Genomic DNA, 20865 nt, shown 5'->3' on the forward strand with positions numbered 1-20865 from the left:
TATTGGGAAATTTCGGCTCACAATTGTTGAATGCCTATGTCCCAACTCCCAGCAGGAGATGGCATTTTCCAAGGTTTAGAGCTTAATTTGCATGGCTTGCATGTATATTGGGCAGATATTCAGTAGTTGTGTATTTCTATTAGCAAGTTGATCGATCGAAATTTCAAGACAAAAATCACAGCTCTCCCAAACTCTTTTTGGCAAGCTGTATAACCCGCAGAGACATTGAGAATGTAGGTACAGTACTAAAAATCTAAAGAAGTTCCCAATGGATAATGTGTAAGAAATTTCGATAATTTCAAAGAAATTTTGAAATTTAAGGTTTGAAGGAATCTTCGCCAGCTCCTACAGCACGCAGAAACAGGTGGGATGTGTCAGTACGCTGGGTCCCTGCCAACCATGCCCAACTTCCAGTTCACACATTACATCTTTCAATTACAATAAGAAGGGCTCTGTGCCTGTGTTAGTAGTCAGTAGTCAGTACCATTCATTCACCCTTGAGATTGAATTCTTAAGCTCGAAGTCCGTATTGTGATGAGTTGACTTGTATTGCTCTCGATGTATCTACCACGCTCCCTTGTCTTGAGAAGTTGAAAATAACTCGTTGTCACAGCCTAGAGTCAACTAGAAATTTTGCCCGCGCTTTGCTGCGGGATTCACCGTCATCAATATGTATGCAGCTCCATACTATTGCTAACTCCCTTTATACCTGTAGATATAAGGTAGTACCAGAGACTGCAGCTACTTTGTGCCATAGTATAGGATTCATTGCTGTTTCTTCCCTTCCTTGGTTTCCTTTCAGAGATTTGATACAAACCACCAAATAAAAACCTGCAAATTCAAATCCAATTCACATCACATCAGGATAAGAGAACAATTCAAAACTGAAACAACAAAATTCAATAAAAATATTTAAAAAAAAAAAAAGCAACAACAACAATTGGGAATTGGGGACTGTGGTCAAAACCCGAATCCCTCTCCCATTTCTTTCTTTGTGTACCTCTCCGATCACTCTCGTGATGAAAAGTAACTGACCTCGTGCTGAGATGATGAGGTGAGAATTTCCCTTCGATCTCTCTCTCTCTCTCTCTGTACAAAGCAAACTAACACACCCTATTTCTCTCTCCCTCTAACTCGCTCTTGATTTCTCTGGATTGTTCGGGCAACAGTCGAATGAGAAGGTTTATAGAAGAATGGCAGCCCGAAATTGTGGGAAAAGAGCAAGGGCTAAATGAGTCGATGTCGGTGTAGACTGAATGGAGAAAGCTTGATGTCGGTGACCACAGTAGAAGAGAAAGAGATACAGTCGATGAGACGAAGGTTGAAGTCGGTGGAAGCAGGGGTCGGTTGCAACGCTTGGTTTAATAAGGATCAACTGTGGTTCTCTATATTGCCTCAAGATGGAGACTTCTGGAAAAAATATGAGGAGGTCGGTTGCGGAGACGTCTGGAAACGTATAGAAGCATGGCAACCCGTAATAAAAGAAGAAGAGAAGGGCAAAAGCGTCATTCAATTGAGGCTCGAATGAACAGTGAAGCGCCGTGAACAGTCCACGGGCTTTAGATAATAGATAATTCGGATCACACAGGGCATTGCATCACTCCGTGAATTGTACATCTGGAGGTGTACGGGATTATCAAGCCTAGAGGTTGGGTTCGATTACTGCACCTCTCTTCAGGCGTTGCATATATATTATTGCCCTAATCTGAAGATAATTCCAATCACACAGGCCACGCCGTCTCTCCGGATATTGAGGATTCAAGGATGTGAGGGATTGTCAAGCCTAGGAAGTGGGCTCAACTACTGCACCTCTCTTCAGGAATTGGAGATTGGGCATTGTCATAATCTAACATCAATTCCTGTAGATACCTACTAGCATCACTAGTTTGCTATCTCACCAAGCATAATTAACACCCTCTTTGGGACACCCACAAGCCATGGTGAGGCCCAACTGCTACTTGCATCTTGTAGCCCTATGTTCAAGCTACGCTACGGTATCCGGAAGTCGCAAATCGTCGCCGGGAAGCCACCTTTCCGGCCTTGCCAAGTTGCCTCCATAATAGGCATTTCTAGACTAGAATAGTGGGTTATTGTCCCACATCTAAGAAAATGTAAAGGGAGAGGCATTCCTTCACCTATAAAAGGAATGTCTCCTCCCACTTAAACATCATCCCACTACATCTTTTGTAATCTCTTTGGGCCGCAAGGCCCGAACACACTAGTTAAACATTCAAGTGGACGTAGTTTCCCGCTAAGGCGGGAAATGAACCACTATACTTCTTGTGTCGTTCTCTCTCTCTCTCTAAAGCTAACTAGAGACCCCCGCGGACTCTAACGTTAACATTGGCGCCGTCTGTGGGAAGCCGACACACAAAGGCTTCGTCACTTATCACTGAGTTAAGTCATCTTAACGTATCCTTCGCGGCAACTTGTGCCATCGGCCAAGTCAACGCCGAACAAGTCTGGTCAACGCCAACTTTGGGCAAGTCAACGCCCAACTCAAAGGTCAACGCTGGCCTACAAAAAAAAAAAAAAAAAAAATTTGCCAATTTGATATGGACAACCAGAAAACTTCTCTGGGCACCCATGTTCATTCTTCGAATCATCAGCGGTACATTTCCCGCCAGCTACTCCCAGCAGAAGCAACATCCGCTAGCTTCCTACTCGCCAAAAGGAGCTCCGCCAGTCAAGGCTTCACCGCCGGCAAGCTTGACTGCTACCTCCAGTAGGCCATCCTCTGCCGGAAACGGATCGCTAGCCAACCTCCGACGGAAAATCTTCCGCCACACTGTACACCGCTAACAAGCGGCAAGTGTCCGCCAAATCTCCCTGACACAGCGCCAAGAGCTCCGCCACCACTAGCTCCGCTGGCCAAACACCACCGCTAGCACCAGCTGCAGCAATCAAAGGAACTACCAGCGGCAACCAGCCCCGCTAGCCTCAGCGGCTCCGCTCGTATCCATCAGCGGAACCTCCCTTCCGCTAAGCAAGCTTCTGAGCTTCAGTTGGCGGCACATTCTCCCGCCAAACTCCGTCAGCGACCCTCCTCCTTTGAAGCTCCGCTCCGCCACACTTCTTCAGCGGCCAAAGCCCCGCTAGGAACCGCCAAAACTTCACTGGCACCGCCAGGAAGCCTCCGCCGGGCTGCACTGACCGGACAGTGGCGGAGTTCCTCCGCTGGGCATCACCACTGCTCCGCTGCTGAAACAAAGTTCCGCCAGCCACCGCTCCGCTGGGCAACCTCGTCCGAGCTGCACCGCTGGAAGTGCACCGCCGAACTTCCCCTTCGAGCTGCACTGCTGCAAGTTCACAGCACAAGCCTCTTCACCGCTGGACTGCACCACCGAGCTGCCTCCGCTGGGCCTCTCCGCTAGTCAAGCTCTGCTGGACGTCCTCTTCTGGACAAACATATCCGCCGGAGAAATATCCGCTGACCAACCAAGCAGCTCCGCCAACCAGAATCATCGCTGAGCACCATGTCCTCCGCCGCTAGGAGCAACCACAAGCCAAGGAGCCACCACCGAGAGTTCTCCGCCAGAGAACCATCTCTGCCAAGGCTCCGCTGACCACAGCCAGCGGCTAATCCTCCGCCGGCCAAAAGCTCTGCTTAACCACCGACGAATAGCTCCACTGGCCAAAGGCTCCGCTCCGCCAAACTTTGGAGCTCCGCCGCTGGCTAAAAACACCGCCAGTCAGGCCTCACCGCCAACACCAATGTCGCATAGCCTGATCTGCAACGCGGTGCCGCTGCAGAAAAGCTAAGTCCTTATTCTAAATTATGCATATCTGCAACGCGGTCTGCCATTTATGCATGTCTCCGGTCGGTTATATATGTGTACATACATGTGCCTGCGTGATAGCCTGATAGGACCCATGCATTCAGTCTTATTTGAATGCCATAATTGGAGTGTCACCATGCCTATATAGCATATACATACATGTGCCTATGTCCAGGCTCTACCAGAGATGGACACTCACCATGCCTTTGGACATTTATCCATATCTCTGCACATGTCATTCACAAAAAGCGTAATTGATTAATTGTTGTTGTACACACACAATCTTTTGTTCCATGTGCCCACCGACACAAGTGCTATCTACTAGACACATCAATTACTTTCTCTAAGTAATTATCATATGCAAACACGTACACACATAGCCACATATGTACTGCATGCCTTCATTATAGTACTTAATTACTACAGCATGTCCCATACCGCCAGACACAAAGCACCAGTGCTTGTCTTCTTTTGGAAACCAACTTAATTGTATATCTTAATTACTAGTACACATGCACATGTCGGCTACCACACTAGTGCACATGTCTATATGTTCATTTAGTTGCTGCCTTGCGGTGTATGTGACATGCCATGCTAGATATGCCATGCTTCTTTTATCAATCTCAAACGATCTCTAAGCATGCCTACAAAAATACAAAATGTTATTAGCATCCACACTACAAGTACATGCTGCACATGCCATGCTTCTATTTAATTGCAAAATTAAATAAGTATGGGACACTCAAACAAAATTTTATTACTCGCTCTATTTATTTGTCATGTTTCATACAAGTACAAACTTTACGAGTCTATGGTCACCGCCAAGCGGTAAGGCAACGCCTCATAATGACAATGACTGCTACGCGGCATTGCAGTCAAGCTTTTCTCCTTTGAGAAAACAGCAAGGGACTAGTTAACACAGCCCACGGCAGCCATTGATCCGGCAGTTAACCCCGACGCTTGGGTACCAAAGATTGGGCTCACTACCCAACACCCTCTGCTCCGCGCAGCTCCCCTCATCAAACAATTTTCCGACCATCCGGAGGTCTATAGCCAGGAGTGGGGGACTCCTCGCAGGGTTGGCTCCAATTTTGTTGCAGCTGGTCAACAGTCTCTTTTCTGCGCGGGCGTGCCAGCACCATTCGGGTGCGGTCGTCGGGGGTGTCCCTTGACCTGACTTCTTTTCAAGCGATTGTAGACGAGGAGAGCACCAACCTCGTCGTGGGATTCTTTGTGCCTCGTGGCGAGGAATTTTGCTGAGCTTCTTGAAAATCACAATCGATACTCGATGTTGTAGATCGAGCAGAGCGAGAACCACTGGGAAGTGAGGAGAACTTGCTAAAGCGTGACTTTAGCTTGGCTGGGTTGCTAGGGCGTTACCCTTGCTTGGCTGGTTCTGTAACCGTTGTGGTCGCGGCACTACCGTCGGCTCCCGAGGAGACTAGGACCGAAGTACGTTGACAGAGGGTTTGGTGGCACTGAAAGTCGGCTTCTGAGAAGACTAGGACTAGGAGTGTGATCACCGCTAAGAGAAAGAGAAGGAGAGGAGTTGCTCTTAGAGAGGTTTGCTCTAGAAAGAACTTAGATCATCTTAGAGATGTTTTGATGTTGTGAATGTGTGTTTTAGAATGAGAGGAGAAGGTGTTTATATAGGGAAGAAAAAGAAGAGTGAAATGATGAGTGGAAGAAAAATAATGAAAGTGGAGTATGAAAGTGATTTGTAAAATATGGAAAAGATAGAGAAATGATGAAATGAAAGCAAAGCATGAAGGTGTAGAAACATGGAAGTGATGATGATCTACTAAAGAGATTGTCTTGAAAAATATATCCAAGGAAAAGAAGAAAAGCATCTACCTTTCTTCATGTGGGTAGGAAACATGAACATGTGAATATTGAGCTGGTTTTAGGTCAGTTTCTGCCCCTTTATTCCTTCAATTATTTCTCCAACAAGACTTCAGAATGAGCCTTCGACTTCTTCATAAAAAATGTTCCACTATGAGTGTAGATCATCCTGACAAATTTTCAGAGCTTTATTCCATGCGGTTGGACTGGAAATGCTGCTGGACCTCTTACAGGTCCAGTTTTCCAGTTTTGCTTATGCAAAAGATTGGACTGATTGTTTGAAGGCCTTCCACTCAAAAAAAAATCTCTGGCACTCTTCATAAGAAATGATCCTTGGGATGTCTAGAATGGATCTGGAAAGTTTCAGCTCATTTCGATTTCATTTGGTTAGTCTGCCGCCCCTCCTTCCTTGTTTAGCTCGGTTTCTCCTAGCCGAAGTAGGAAAATGTGCTAAAGTTGACTTTTCATGTTTCCATGCTTCCATGCTTCCATAGTAGGCTTTATTTAGCCTCTAAATATATATTTCGAACTTGTCGACAATATATAGCTTGAGCCACTGACATTGACTCAATTTCTCCAAGACGTGCCTTGTCAGGCTAAAATGTTCATTTTGGGTCCAAACAAAAAGGAATGCCTCCTCCCACTTAAACACCATCCCATTACATCTTTTGTAATCTCTTTGGGCCGCAAGGCCCGAACACACTAGTTAAACATTCAAGTGGACGTAGTTTCCCGCTAAGGCGGGAAATGAACCACTATACTTCTTGTGTCGTTCTCTCTCTCTCTCTCTAAAACTAACTAGAGACCCCCGCGGACTCTAACGTTAACAATTCCAATCACACAGGGCATCACATCTCTCCAGAGGTTGAGGATTATTCATTGTCAGAGATTATTGAGCCTACCGAGTGGGATCCAATTCTGCACCTCTCTTCAGCATCTGCATATAACTGGTTGCTCTAGTCTAGTATCTGTAAGATCAAATATGGACATAACACATATCATCATAAAGTAATTGATGATTAGCTTAATATCAATCCTAGTTTAACATGGATACAAACAGTAAATCAATACTAGTGACTTAATGAATTAGTGTATCAATTCATTAAGGATAGTAATCCATTGCTTAGTCTACAAGAAAGGCTACAAGTTGTGATACATTAGGAATCTAACAGTGAAACCTAAACCGACAAGGAATGCTTTAATGGGAAGCTTCTTGAGGTTTAAGTCTCATATATATATACAGATGCTTTAATGGATACTTTGAAAAACTGTCGTCTGAATGAAAATCACACAACGGGCATAAAATAAAGCGACCTCTGAATTGCAATCACACAACAGTTTCTAAAGTCGCCCGTCGTCTGAAGAACAGTCATGCAACAGCTAATGCTGTCGATAGGCTGCCGGCATGCTGCCGACATGCTGCCGATCCCTTCACACGACGGTTCCCTACAATCGACCTTCATCAGACGGCGCCTCGATATACGACGGTCAGCATCCATATCAGACGACAGTTTTTGCCCGTCGTCTGTTTCAATTTCTGTAGTAGTGACGTCCCTGATTACTACCACGACTATTGCATAAGTTCTGTCCATTGAGAAGCAAGTTGGTAAGTAACAGAAGACCACATTCAGTGATCGAGTTAAGCAGTTGCATAAGATGGAATCTATGACAGTAATTGCAGAAGGTAAGCCTTGATCCTTTTATGATTGTTGTGCATATGTTGTGAGCATGTAATTATGGTTTTACAATTGGTATCAGAGCATAGGCTCACAAATATGAAAAATCGTTTTAGGGTCTTGCAAAACAAACATAAAATTTTTTTTAAGGGTTTTTGCTTTACGGGTCAAGTAACTGATCAGGTTACTGACCAAGTCACTGGTCATGTAACTGATCAGGTACCTGACCAAGTAAGTAACTGACCAGGTAACTGACCAAGTAACTGGTCAGGTACCTGATCAAGGTAAGTTACTTAAGTCGACTGCTGCATCTGGTTAATTATAAAATTCACGCTTCCGCTATGAATTTTTAGCAGCAAATTGGGGAAAAAGCAAAAATAGGTTTTTCTGTGAAATTGATTTCGATTCATAGCATGATAATTGAGTTTTTGATTGTGCTCAAGAACCCTAGTTGCATTCCCGGCGTGCGTTAGGCTAGAGTAGATGGTGACCGGATGAAATTTACAATTTCTGGATTGTTCTGTGGTTTCTTGGAATCGAATCAATTTTGGTTATGCTTGAATATGCATGTTGAATTGATTGATGATATGGTATTGTATCTGTGATTGTGTAAAATTGTATGAAGAACAAAAATCTCCCAGATTTTGTTTACACGTTGTTAAAGTTGACAGATACAAGAGCTTAATTTTCTTACAAGGATGAATCTGGATAGAATGTAAAGTAAAAGAGCTCATATGTTTTGTGGTTTTCTGTTGGCATAAGTGATTATGATGCACAAAGCATCCTTCATTGATGTTGGCAGAAAACATTGATCACGTACGTGTAACTGGTCAAGTAACTGTACCTGATCGAGTAACAAAACTGAAATTGTGTTTTGTGTTTTAAAACTATGCTTCAGTTTTATCTTCCAAAGAAGTGGTTAAGTATGGTTTTAGAATACAAAACAGCAGTATGCATGCTTGATGAAAATAAATACGGATACTTAGAAATTTTTCTTCTATCTAAAGATGTGGATAAATTTCTTTGGATAACTTGTTTTCATTGAACATGGCATATTGATAAATAACTCCAGGATGTTATGCTTCTGCTCAAAAGTGTTGCTTAACATTGTTTTTTGGTTATGGACTGATATGAATGCAAGTATGGTTTGTTTAGGTTTTCTGTATGTTCTTGTTTTGATTGCTTAAAGCTAAATAAAACACAGAAAACTTAAAGTTATTTTCTTTACAAAATTGAGAACTCACATGAATTTTGTTTTGCTCCTTAGGTAACTCTTACATGAACTTGAACAGTGTCTTGATGTTAACTGGAACAAATTATAGAGCTTGGCTAGACTCCGTAGAAAACTACATGGGAATGCATGAAAACATAGACTATTGCTTCACTGAGGACAAACCTGAAGAGTTAACTGAAAAGAGCACTAAGAAGGAAACTGATCTTTACAAGAAGTGGCATAGATCCAATAGAATGGCTAAGAACCTCATTTGAACCTCTATGTCTAAGACTGTCAGGGGAAGTATTGAAGAGCCTGAGCTAGCATCAGATTTTCTGGAACTCATAGGTGCTGAGTTTAAAGAAAGTGAAAAAGCAGAAGCAGCTAGGCTAACCAAGGAGTTTCATGATTTGAAGTACATGGGTTCAGGGGGAGTTAGAGAGCATATTATGAAGATGATCAATATAAATGGCAGACTCAGGGAACTCTTAATGGGGGTTAGGGATGAGCAAGTAGTGCATTATGCACTACATTCCTTGCCTAACAGTTTTAGTCATCTTAGGACCAGTTATAACTCTCAAAAGGGAAACTGGACTCTAGATGAACTTATATCCATCTGTGTGGATGAGGAATCTAGGATCAAGGAAGAAAAGGAACCTGCTACAACCATTAACCTCATTGAGAAGCCTAAAAGGAAAAAGCCCCAAAATAAGCTCAAGCCTACCAAAGCCATAACTAAGAGTTCAACAGCTGCAGTGGCCAAGGAAAACAGGCCATTCAGGTTCAAGTGCTACTTTTGCAAAAGAGTAGGACACATGAAAAAGGACTACACTGGCTATAAGAATTGGTTAGCCAAAAAGGGTAAGATTTTTTCTAATACAGTTTTTTCCTTAGAAATTAATCTTATAAATGTTGAACCACAGTCTTGGTGGATAGATTCAGGCTCACCTATTCATATTACTAATTCTTTGCAGGGATTCATAAGGAGGAGAATCCCAAAAAGTGATGAAGTGAACCTGTGTGTAGGCAATGGCATGAGAGTGGCAGTCAAGGCTATTGGAACCTTAAAGCTCGATTTAGGATTAGGAAAATTATTAGTTCTGGACAATGTTTTTTATGCACCTTCCATGAGAAGGAATTTGGTTTCAGTTTCTCTTTTAGTAAAATCTGGTTGTAGACTTGTTATGGATAGTGATGGAATTCTTATTTCTAAAAATTCTGTTCAAATTGGTTCTGGTGTTATTATGAATGATTATTTACAGTTAAATTGTTCAATGGCTCAACAAGAAATTTTACTTGTTGAAAATAACACCAACAGTACTAGCACTTTAACAGGTGTTAAAAGAACCAAACTAAATGAAAAGTCTGCATTTTTATGGCATAGAAGACTCGGCCATGTTTCAAAAGAGAGACTGAAAATTTTGGTGAAAAACAACATCCTAAATGAACTTGATTTTTCTGATCTAACAGACTGTGTTGAATGCTTTAAGGGAAAAATAACTAATACTAGAAAGAAGACTGCATATAGAAGCCAAAATTTATTAGAACTCATACACACTGATATATGTGGACCATTTAGGCATCAAACTATCTGTGGGAATGTGTATTTTATCACATTCATTGATGATTTTTCTAGATACAGTTATGTTTATCTACTTTCAGAAAAGGCACAAGCATTGAAAGCTTTTCAAATCTTTAAGTCTGAGGTAGAAAATCAACTAGAAAAGAAAATCAAAACAGTAAGATCAGATAGAGGGGGTGAGTTCTATGGCAAGTACACTGAATCCGACCAACAAAAGGGTCCATTTGCCTTGTTTTTGCAAGACAATGGAATTAAAGCTCAATATACAACACCCTATAACCCACAACAGAATGGTGTTGCAGAGAGAAAGAATAGGACTCTTTTGAACATGGTTAGATGTATGATGTGTACAACAGGTTTGCCTAAATTTCTGTGGGGTGAGGCTTTAAAAACTGCAAATTATATTTGCAACAGGACACCTAGCAAAGCCATAGAAAAGACTGCTTTTGAGCTTTGGTGTGGCAGAAAACCTAGTCTTCATCACTGCCATGTTTGGGGATGCCATGCAGAAGCTAGGATTTATAATCCAAGCTTGAATAAACTTGATCCTAAGACAGTTAGTTGCTATTTTATAGGTTATCCAGATAAATCTAAAGGCTATAAATTATATTCTGCTCATCATTCACCTAGAATTTTTGAAACACATCAAGTAAAGTTTCTAAGTGAAAAAGTTCACAATACAAACCTTGAGGATTTAACCTCAGATTTTGAGGAAATTGTGTCAGATGAGAATATAAGTGTAGTGTTGCCTTTAGAACAAGATGTAACTGATCAAGTCACTGGTCGAGTACCTGACCAAGTAACTGATCAGGTAGCTGTATCTGGTCAAGTAACTGATCAAGTAATTGGTCATGTAACTGACCATGTAACTGGTCAAGTACCTGTCACTGGTCAAGTCACTGACCAAGTAACTGTCGCTGGACAAGTAACTGACCATGTCACTGGTCAAGTCACTGACCAAGTAACTGTCGCTGGACAAGTAACTGACCATGTCACTGGTCAAGTAACTAACCAAGTAACTGTCACTGGTCAAGTAACTGACCCAGTAACTGATCAAGTCCCTGTCAACCCTCAGCCTAGAAGATCACAGAGAGCAAGAAAACCAACTTATGGGGGGGAAGATAGTGACTACATTGTTTATCTGCAAGAAGCAGAAGTTGAAATGGACTGTGCAGAGGACAATGATCCGACTACTTTTAACCAGGCCATTGAAAGTAATGAATCTCATCAATGGCAGCTAGCAATGGAAGCAGAAATTAATTCCATGAGTCAAAATGCGGTTTGGGAATTAGTTGAACCTGACCCAAATCAGAAACCTATAGGTTGTAAATGGGTTTTCAAAACCAAAAGACATGCAAATGGCAATGTAGAGAGACATAAAGCAAGATTAGTTGCCAAGGGTTTTACACAGAAGGAGGGCATTGACTTTACTGAGACTTTTTCTCCAGTTTCTACAAAAGACTCGTTTAGAATAATCATGGCTTTAGTTGCTCACCTTGATATGGAGCTACACCAAATGGATGTTAAGACAGCCTTTTTGAATGGTGAACTAGATGAAGTGATTTATATGAAGTAGCCAGAAGGTTTTGTACAAGCTGTAAGTGAAAACTTAGTATGCAGGTTAAGAAAATCAATTTATGGCCTTAAACAAGCTTCTAGACAGTGGTACAAGAAATTTGATTCTGTGATTTCTACTTTTGGATTTACAGAGAATCTTGTTGATGAGTGTGTTTACTTGAAGACAGTTGGGAACAATTTTATTTTCCTAGTACTCTATGTCGATGATATACTTTTGGCTAGCAGTAACATTAAACTGCTTAAAGACACCAAGAGTTTTCTGTCAAAGAATTTTGACATGAAAGAATTAGGAGAAGCATCCTATGTACTAGGCATTGAGATTAAAAGAGATAGAGCACAGAGACTACTTGGTTTGTCTCAACAGAATTATATTACCAAAGTTTTGAAGAGATTTGGTATGGAGAAGTGTGCAGCTGGAGAAGTCCCCATGTCCAAAGGAGATAAACTAACCAAGAAGCAAAGTTCCAAAAGTGATGTTGAGAAAGAAAATATGGAGTCAAAGCCTTATGCTAGACTTGTAGGAAGTCTCATGTATGCACAAGTCTGCACTAGGCCAGACTTGTCTTTTGCAGTAGGGATTTTATCGAGATTCCAATCTAATCCAGGCCATGAACATTGGGTAGCTGGGAAGAAAGTGTTGAGGTACCTGCAGAAAACAAAGAATTACATGCTAGTTTATAGGCAAGTGGAGGATCTGAAACTCGTTGGATTTTCAGATTCTGATTTCGCAGGGAACTATCCAGACTCCAAGAAGTCAACTTGTGGATATGTGTACATGCTAGCAGGAGGTGCAGTTTCTTGGAAAACCATGAAGCAAACTCTAGTTTCAACCTCCACCATGCAAGCTGAATTTATTGCAGTATATGAGACTGTGTGTGAAGGACTTTGGATCAAGAATTTCTTGATGCAGACAAAAGTGTTAAGTCATATTGTGGCTGGTACACTTGTGATTAATTTATTGTGACAATGAGGCTGCAGTTTTCTATAGCAAGAACAGTAAAAGATCAAATAATTCTAAACACATTGATCTAAAGTATTACAGTGTTAGAGAAAGGGTAAAGCATGGTGAAATAGTTGTTTTGAGCATTGACACGAATTCACAGCTAACAGACCCCTTCACCAAGGCATTGTCAGTAGCAGCATTCCAGAAGCATACAGCCAGCATTGGAGTTTTAGCTAATCTAGATGCTTAGGTTCAGTAGAGAGTTAATCCAGTTGGAGCATTTAAAATTCTAAGGTTTTTTGAGTTCTTGTGTTTTAGTTGTGATCTTTTGTTTTTGTTTATCACAACTTGTTTGTAATGACAGATTTTATTATTATCAATAAATTTTTGAGGTATTTCCAGTTATGATTTTGCTACAGCTTTATTGTTTTATTTTGGAAATTATCATCTTGTTTTGAATATCATACTTGCTATCAGATGGCTTAAATCATGTATAGCATGATGTTAAGGTTCAAGCAATATTTTTAAGCCATTAGTGTTCAGTAAATTTGCTTGAGTTTCTGGTTTAAGAAACATAAAGTAGGACCTAATATATGTTTACTTGTTGATACACATTAACATATATTGTATCACTTCTGGTTGAACATATGTGGATTGCAGAAGCTTGTGTTAGTGGTTTTGAAACTCTGCATTTTTGTTAAAATGTATACTGTTTCTTGCTCTGCATAAGTAACTGTGATCTGACCATGTTGGAATGGATTTTCGATTTGAGTTTGTCATCTGGCGCGCACTTCAGTAAGTTAAGTAGGTTTTGATGTTCTCTGGTGCAAATCATCGAGCATGATATGTATGAGTCCAAGGGGGAGATTGTAAGATCAAATATGGACATAACACATATCATCATAAAGTAATTGATGATTAGCTTAATATCAATCCTAGTTTAACATGGATACAAACAGTAAATCAATACTAGTGACTTAATGAAGTAGCGTATCAATTCATTAAGGATAGTAATCCATTGCTTAGTCTACAAGAAAGGCTACAAGTTGTGATACATTAGGAATCTAACAGTGAAACCTAAACCGACAAGGAATGCTTTAATGGGAAGCTTCTTGAGGTTTAAGTCTCATATATATATATACAGATGAATTGGTCCCTGATTACTACCACGACTATTGCATAAGTTCTGTCCATTGAGAAGCAAGTTGGTAAGTAACAGAAGACCACATTCAGTGATCGAGTTAAGCAGTTGCATAAGATGGAATCTATGACAGTAATTGCAGAAGGTAAGCCTTGATCCTTTTATGATTGTTGTGCATATGTTGTGAGCATGTAATTATGGTTTTACAGTATCCATTTCAGTATCATATGTGTGCGACCACCCGGACTCAACGAATGAACCGGAGGAAGTCTCTACGGGTGTTGTTGAGTATTTGTCTATACAGGAGGATTGTCGTAATCTAGAATCTATTCCACCTAATCTCCGTCAGTTGTTGATATGTCATTGTGGGAAATTCAAATATGTGCCCATAGGATTTCACCGCCTCACTCGTTTGAAGATGCTGCAAATTGGTTGGTTCTGGGAGGAGCTGGACGCCTTCCCTGATTTTCAGCTTCCACCACCATCACATGATTCACAACTTGAAAGCTTAGAGTTGGTGGGGTGGCCTAAGCTCAAGTCTCTACCCCAACAAATTCAGCACTTTACTTTTTAAAAAACTCTCTGGATAGGAAAGTTTATAGGACTAGAGGCTCTTCCTGAATGGTTGGGAAATCTTACATCTCTTGAGACTCTACATATCTGGCTTTGCGAGAATCTCAAGTATCTACCTACACTAAATGCTATGAAAGGCCTCACCAAATTGAAGAAGCTCTACATTGAGGGATGTCCCCTGCTCAAGGAAAGATGCACCAAGGAGACTGGCCCAGAATGGCTCAAGATTTCTCACATCCCAGAACTTGACTGTAATTTTTTTGACCAAATTCTTTATATTTTCTTGTTTCCTTCAAATTTCTTTCTTATTATGTCTCATTTTTCATCTTTCTTAACTCAGTGTGGTGAAGCTACGGAATGCCTGCCATACTAAACTAGAATGCCTGGTCACATTTCAAGAGGAAAATGTATTATCGATTGATTTCATTCAAGTTACAAGGTTAATCAATTCCTATTTGCCAGAGATTTATCCCTAAAGCAGGGTAAGCTTTTCAAACCACCATCTTTTCTTCTCTTCTCAGATTTCTTCTTTCACTAGATTTTTAACCAGATTTCCTTTGCATTAACTAATCTTAATTTTTCCTACCTATGGCATAAATTATATCTTAGCAGGTTCTATCATACTTAATGGGAAGATCAGATGAAGCTGAGTGGTTGAAGATCCAGTCACAGTAGTTCAATCACCTCTCCCATAGTCCCATGTATGAGTTATTTGCTGTGTTTCATTGAAGATAAAGTGACCATGGTAGTGGAGAAATATACTTCAGTCTTTAAGGAAGACTTGCAGTGAAATAAAAATATAACAATACCCTGTTTGATTTATAGTCAATTCCTCGATTGCCATTTACATTATCATTCCTTACTGATTTAAATTTAAGTAACTTTTCTTTCTATAATTTTACAAGGATTGGATTTGTTTTAGCTGCATCCAGAGTTATCTTAAACCAGTAGTGCAGTGACTTGATAAAGAAGTTTCCCCAACATTTTTTTCTTCATTCGTTTATGACACTTAATAAACTTGGCATTTATCTATACAAGCCTGCTAAGATGATTTCTTAATTACTTTTTTTTTTTCAATTTATATTCACAAGTTGTATGTCATTGTAACCTTTTATACTTTCTTTGTATCAGGTGTTAATTCAGCAGCAGATATGAGAATGAGAAGTATCCACCTCAAGTGGCAGCTATGCAAACAAAAGATGCACTGAGGACAACCGACATGAGTGGCTGACTTCTTATTTTCCAAGGGTAGAGTGTAATTTGTGTTTGTTCTTGTTCGCTCTATCACTTCCATCTAGTTAAACTTATCGGTTATCCTCATGTCTTGTGCCCTATTATTTCTTTTCTTTTATAAGTACTAGTTTTTGTGATGGGGAAGTTCATGCTCTAGTATAACCAAAGAAGGCATTGATAAGGATGAACATTATTTTTCTTATTTTGGGTTGAGGGAGAGATGTTCAATGGCAATTATTGCAGGTAAAGTATATGCCAGAGCACTTCAGACCCTAAATCATTTTCAGTTGTTAGACAATTGTGAATCCTCCAACAATGATGTGAAAAACTACTTAACGCTGAATCTAGCAGCGACCTCACCAAATTGCTGCATCTTGAAATTCTTGGTTTTCACCATATATTGCCGAGGGGTCCCAATTGTGAGATTACTTGTATTCCAATAATCTGGATAGATGCCAATGTAAAGATTTGTATCCTAGATGCTCAGATCTTTGTTTAAAATCCACTGTAAACTATCCACAATTCTTCCTTCACGACTATTCAGTGTAGCAAGTGTGTGACTGCTTTGTTGTGGAAAAGCTGTTTGAAGCATTATTCAAAAGAATTAAACTCGTTCATCCTTCTCTCTTTCTTTTCCTCAGCACTGACAAATCATCTTTTCGAAATCAGGTCTGCATTGAAGCATTAACACCTCCCTAAAGTAGCACAGTTGTAACACCTTCCTGGGGTTCAAGTTTCAGGGGAAACATGTGCATTGAGTGTTTGAAATTTCAGTTGTGCATGATTACTTCCGTTCATGTTCTAAATGCAACCAGTTCCTAAAATCATGGTAAGCTTTTCAAATCTTTACCTCTTCTTCCCTCCTGGTGTTCCTCTTTAATTTGATTCACAAGTTTTCAAATGCATTGTACTCTGCTCTGTATGCTATTTACTTGCTACAATTTTTCCCGGTTGTTTTGGCATCATTTGTAATTTCTCACAAGGCCTCTCTATCCTGATCAAATGGAAGAACAGCTTAGCTAGACCTGGTGCGAACTAAGTTCAGGTACTTCAGTTCTCCATCTTATCCATGTATTTGTTTCTTCGAATGTTATGCACGTTCTGTTTTATTCCTTTTATTTTCCCTCTTTTAACAGGTTTTTCTTTTTCTTCTCTGTTTTAGTAGTCAAGTGTTTCATAAACTTTCAAGTATCAAGCATCTTGTATACTAAACTTAGCAAAATAGAATGCAACATCAGTTACCTTTTGTTAGTTTCAACTATTCTCTGTATTGCCAATCTTTGCAATCATCTGCTTCCAAGTAGCACTTTGTGGTACAATATTGATTCACCTTTTGATGCCATTCATTTATCTAAGGTAAAACCTTGAATAAGTTTTTCCTGTGCAAACTATTTCTTTTATGTCGACTTACTGCTTTCTTCTATGTTCGTTTGCATAAATTTTTTGATCGTTGTTCTAGTCGTTTTGGGGAATCACATGATTATTATTTTTATTTTTTTTTACCTAATGTCCGCTCTGACTCCTCTCCTTTATTACTCAGATTGTCCCAAAGATCAAGGAATTGGAGCATCCAAAATGATCTCAGGTGGCTGCTGTTTGGTTTGGTTCTTGCGAAGGCTGGTAACTTTGCGCTATATTGAGAACAAACTCCATCTGCATCTTGGATAAGCCATTTAGTCAAGCATGCATGGTTTCTAGAATACTGCAAGTGAATGGTCAGAAAAAGAAAAAAAAGTGAGATCTCAGAATTGCCAGGAGCATAGGAAAGCAAAATGTCAGTTTTGAAGATGAGTTTTGAAAATTTGAAATCGCCATGTTTTTCATATTGCTCAGTGTTCGTAAAAGTTAATAGACAAGGCTAACTGGATCCAACTCTGGATTAATTGGCAGAAAGATTTTGCTTGACAAAACTAATCAAGAGATGGAGGATACATGCAGTGGTATAGTGTATTAGAATACTGTGTCTAAACGTGAGAGCTTGAGGCGGTATACAGTGAGCTTCAACATGTTTCAGGGATTCCTACTTCAACACTTGAAATCAAGCGAGAAACAAGTGTTGGGAGATTTTGCTCTATTGTCGAATGACAATGTCCCAGAAGATAGCATTTTCAAGGTTTGTGTGGCTTACAGTTATATGGGGCTGATATTGATGAGTTGTTGATTTCTATTGGCAAGTTGATGGATCGAATTTTCAAGACAAAAATCACAGCTCTCCCCAAGTCTTTTGGCAAGTTCTGTAACCCGCAGATATTGAGAATGTACATACAGTACCAAAAATCTAAAGAAGTTCCCAATGGAAGTGCAAAGTTTAATCAACTTGAGACATCTTTAGTTTTTGATAAAGATATATAGTGGAAGTTCCAGCTGCAGTATTGGTGCAACTGACTTATCTCTAGAATTGACTGATCATTTGGCCTGCTTGAACCGATTGAAAGGAGATGCATAATCTGGAACATACATGTAATGGGGTCACTGTTTGACCACACCAAGTATATGACACCTCGATCAAAGCATTCCGTCATCTTTGCCCTACTTCTGCCTCGGATGTATTCTTTTCCGTCTTACATAGGCTATCAGTTAGATTATTTGAGATAATTCTTTTTTGGTGTATTCAGAGCTAATTTAATGGTTCTAGACTTCAAAATTTCAAAACTTCAGAGTAATATAGGACACTCCAATTACTTACAGAAAAATTATTTAATCATCAAGCACACGTAACCTCTAAATTTGGTTTATGCAATCACCAAAATTGCCTTATATAAAATATTGAACCATTTCGGACACCTGAAGCCCCAAGTTTGAGGAATATGGACATTGGAACTCTTCAAAATCTGAGAAAAAAATGGGGGCTTTATTCTTTTTCTTGGAGTCAAGTTAGTTTACAACTTGGTGTTCTACATCTCTAGCATATTTGATTCTCCAAGTCAAGAATAACTGCTACTTGGTCCCTTTCTTACCTAGCCAAAAAGTTAATCATTGCTTAATGAAGAAGAGCAGTTGTTAACTTGGGAATACAATTGGAAATAGGTGTCTAAGCTACCCAAGTCTTGTAAGGGTGGGTTCACTTGGTTCTTTGCCTGTGCTGCAAGTCTAATATATTCTATACAGACAGACGTGAAGAATTCTACATAGGTAGTGAGTAGTGATAACTCAAATTTTTTATAAAGCTATCCCCAATAGAATAGTGTACTGTTCTTTCATAAAGCTATAGCTGACATGGAGTGAAGGCAAAGTGATCCCAAGCCAACCATACGCACATCTATTCTGAACAGTCCAGCTATAGCTTTTACAAGAAAAACACTTGGAACACACTACGCCTGCCTGATCGACAGTGATTTTGAAAACCCAGGAAAATATGTTTATCCTTGAATCCGCTGCCGGCGAAGTAGTGAGTAAGGTGACTGCACTCGCTACTGATCAATTGAGACTCGATATCGTCTTGGGGTTCCGCAAAGAGATACATAAGCTCAAAGAAACCTCAACCCTGATTGGAGATATAATCCATGATGCTTCTCATGAACCTGAAGATCGGGAACTGCGGGCAAGGGCCAATTGGATGAAGAAGCTTATAAGCGTAGCTTATAATGCAGACGATATTCTGGATGAAATAGAATATGAAGTTCAGCGTATCGTTATAAAGGAGACGAGCCTGGATAAGAAGATACTCGGCTTCTTCTGCAACAATCCTGTTGTATTTCGTCTCAAGATGGCACGCAAGATTTACAACATCAACACATCCTTGGATGATCTCAACAAGCAAGCAGCCAGTGTGGGACTCGGCATGACAAGGAGATCAAATGGAGGTGCAGCAGCAAGTAAAGATAAGCGGGAAACAACCTCATTCGTTGAGAAAAATGAATTCACCTTGAAAGATGCAACCATTGTTGGAAGGGATCAGGTTGTGTCAGATATAATTGCAACCTTGACCAACTTCAACAATCAAGAAAAGATTCTTTCAGTGATGGCCATTGTGGGATTGGGAGGCCTAGGTAAAACAACTTTGGCTCGCTCAGTTACCAAGCAACTGAAAGAAGGTGAAATGAAAAGGTACTTTAATGCAACATTATGGGTGTATGTATCTAATACTTTTGATGTCAATTCAATTTTACGTCGAATGCTGGAATCATATGACGACGCAACTGGAGCAAATCTTTCAAGTCGGGAAGCATTGATTGGAAGCCTCCAGCAGAAGTTGAAAGAGAAAAGGTATTTTCTTGTACTCGATGACGTTTGGAATGAGGATGCTAACAATTGGGATGATTTGAAGCGTTGTCTATTGCAACTAAATTCAGCTGAAGGAAGCTCTGTGATTGTCACCACCCGTAGTGCCAAGGTTGCATCAATCATGGAAACACTTCGTAGGTGCGATCTAGGGACTCTATCGGATGATGAATGTTGGTCCATATTAAAGGATAGAGTATTTGCAGATCCTACTGCTCCGATACCTTCAGAACTAGAGGAAATTGGAAGGTTAATTGCCAAAAAGTGTGCTGGTCTTCCATTGGCGGCAAAGGTACGATATCTACGATCACCTTATTGATTATTTAATGTGAGATGAACTATTTGATATGTATTGATGAAGTTAAGCTAAAATTTGAATCTCAAATAACTGTAGGTTTTGGGAAGCTTGATGCGTTCTAAGAACGGTAGCAATGAATGGTTGTCAATTCTGCAAAGTAAAATATGGCAGGTATCATCAGACAAAGAGGATAGCAGGATCATGTCGGTTCTGGGGTTGAGTTTTAACAATTTGGAATCACCATTGAAACAATGTTTTGCATATTCCTCCATGCTCGAGAGAGGTTGCTCAATTGAAAGAGATAAGTTGATCCAACTATGGATGGCTCAAGGTTTTCTCCATCCTTCTCATGGTCACCAAACCAAGCAAGAGATTGAAATGGAGGATATAGGCAATAAGTATTTTGAGACTCTACTAGAGAACTCCTTGTTTCAAGATGCTACAGAGGATGAGAATTGTTTGGACCCAAAATGAACATTTTGGCCTGACAAGGCATGTGTTGGAGAAATTGAGCCAATGTCAGTGGCTCAAGCTATATATTGTCGACAAGCTCGAAATATATATTTAGAGGCTAAATAAAGCCTACTATGAAAGCATGGAAGCATGGAAACATGAAAAGTCAACTTTAGCACATTTTCCTACTTCGGCTAGGAGAAACCGAGCTAAACAAGGAAGGAGGGGCGGCAGACTGACCAAATGAACTTGAAATGAGCTGCAACTCTGTAGATCCATTCTAGACAGCCCAAGGATCATTTCTTATGAAGAGTGGCAGAGCTTTTTTTGAGT

The 20865-nt window shown here is 40.2% G+C and overlaps 1 protein-coding gene and 2 long non-coding RNA genes across 3 annotated transcripts; 2 read left to right on the top strand and 1 right to left on the bottom strand.

Moving 5' to 3' along the window:
* Window positions 1-774: 774 nt before the first annotated feature.
* Window positions 775-1570, bottom strand: LOC133710647 (uncharacterized). Its single transcript, XR_009846789.1, has 2 exons — window positions 1001-1570; window positions 775-831 (listed from the first exon to the last, which is right to left on the bottom strand). It is a non-coding gene; the product is annotated as an uncharacterized LOC133710647 (long non-coding RNA).
* Window positions 1571-14389: 12819 nt separating this feature from the next.
* Window positions 14390-17451, top strand: LOC133708343 (uncharacterized). The gene is made up of 6 exons (XR_009845762.1): window positions 14390-14578; window positions 14668-14809; window positions 14940-15028; window positions 15459-15575; window positions 16230-16605; window positions 17101-17451. It is a non-coding gene; the product is annotated as an uncharacterized LOC133708343 (long non-coding RNA).
* A 1464-nt stretch (window positions 17452-18915) lies between these two features.
* LOC133711351 (putative disease resistance protein RGA3) lies at window positions 18916-20553 on the top strand. The gene is made up of 2 exons (XM_062137484.1): window positions 18916-20073; window positions 20176-20553. Exons 1-2 carry the CDS (start codon window positions 18916-18918, stop codon window positions 20551-20553), a joined length of 1536 nt encoding a protein of 511 aa, XP_061993468.1.
* Window positions 20554-20865: the final 312 nt, after the last annotated feature.

The sequence above is a fragment of the Rosa rugosa genome, chromosome 5 (assembly GCF_958449725.1).
Source record: "Rosa rugosa chromosome 5, drRosRugo1.1, whole genome shotgun sequence".
NCBI classification, from domain to species: domain Eukaryota; kingdom Viridiplantae; phylum Streptophyta; class Magnoliopsida; order Rosales; family Rosaceae; genus Rosa; species Rosa rugosa.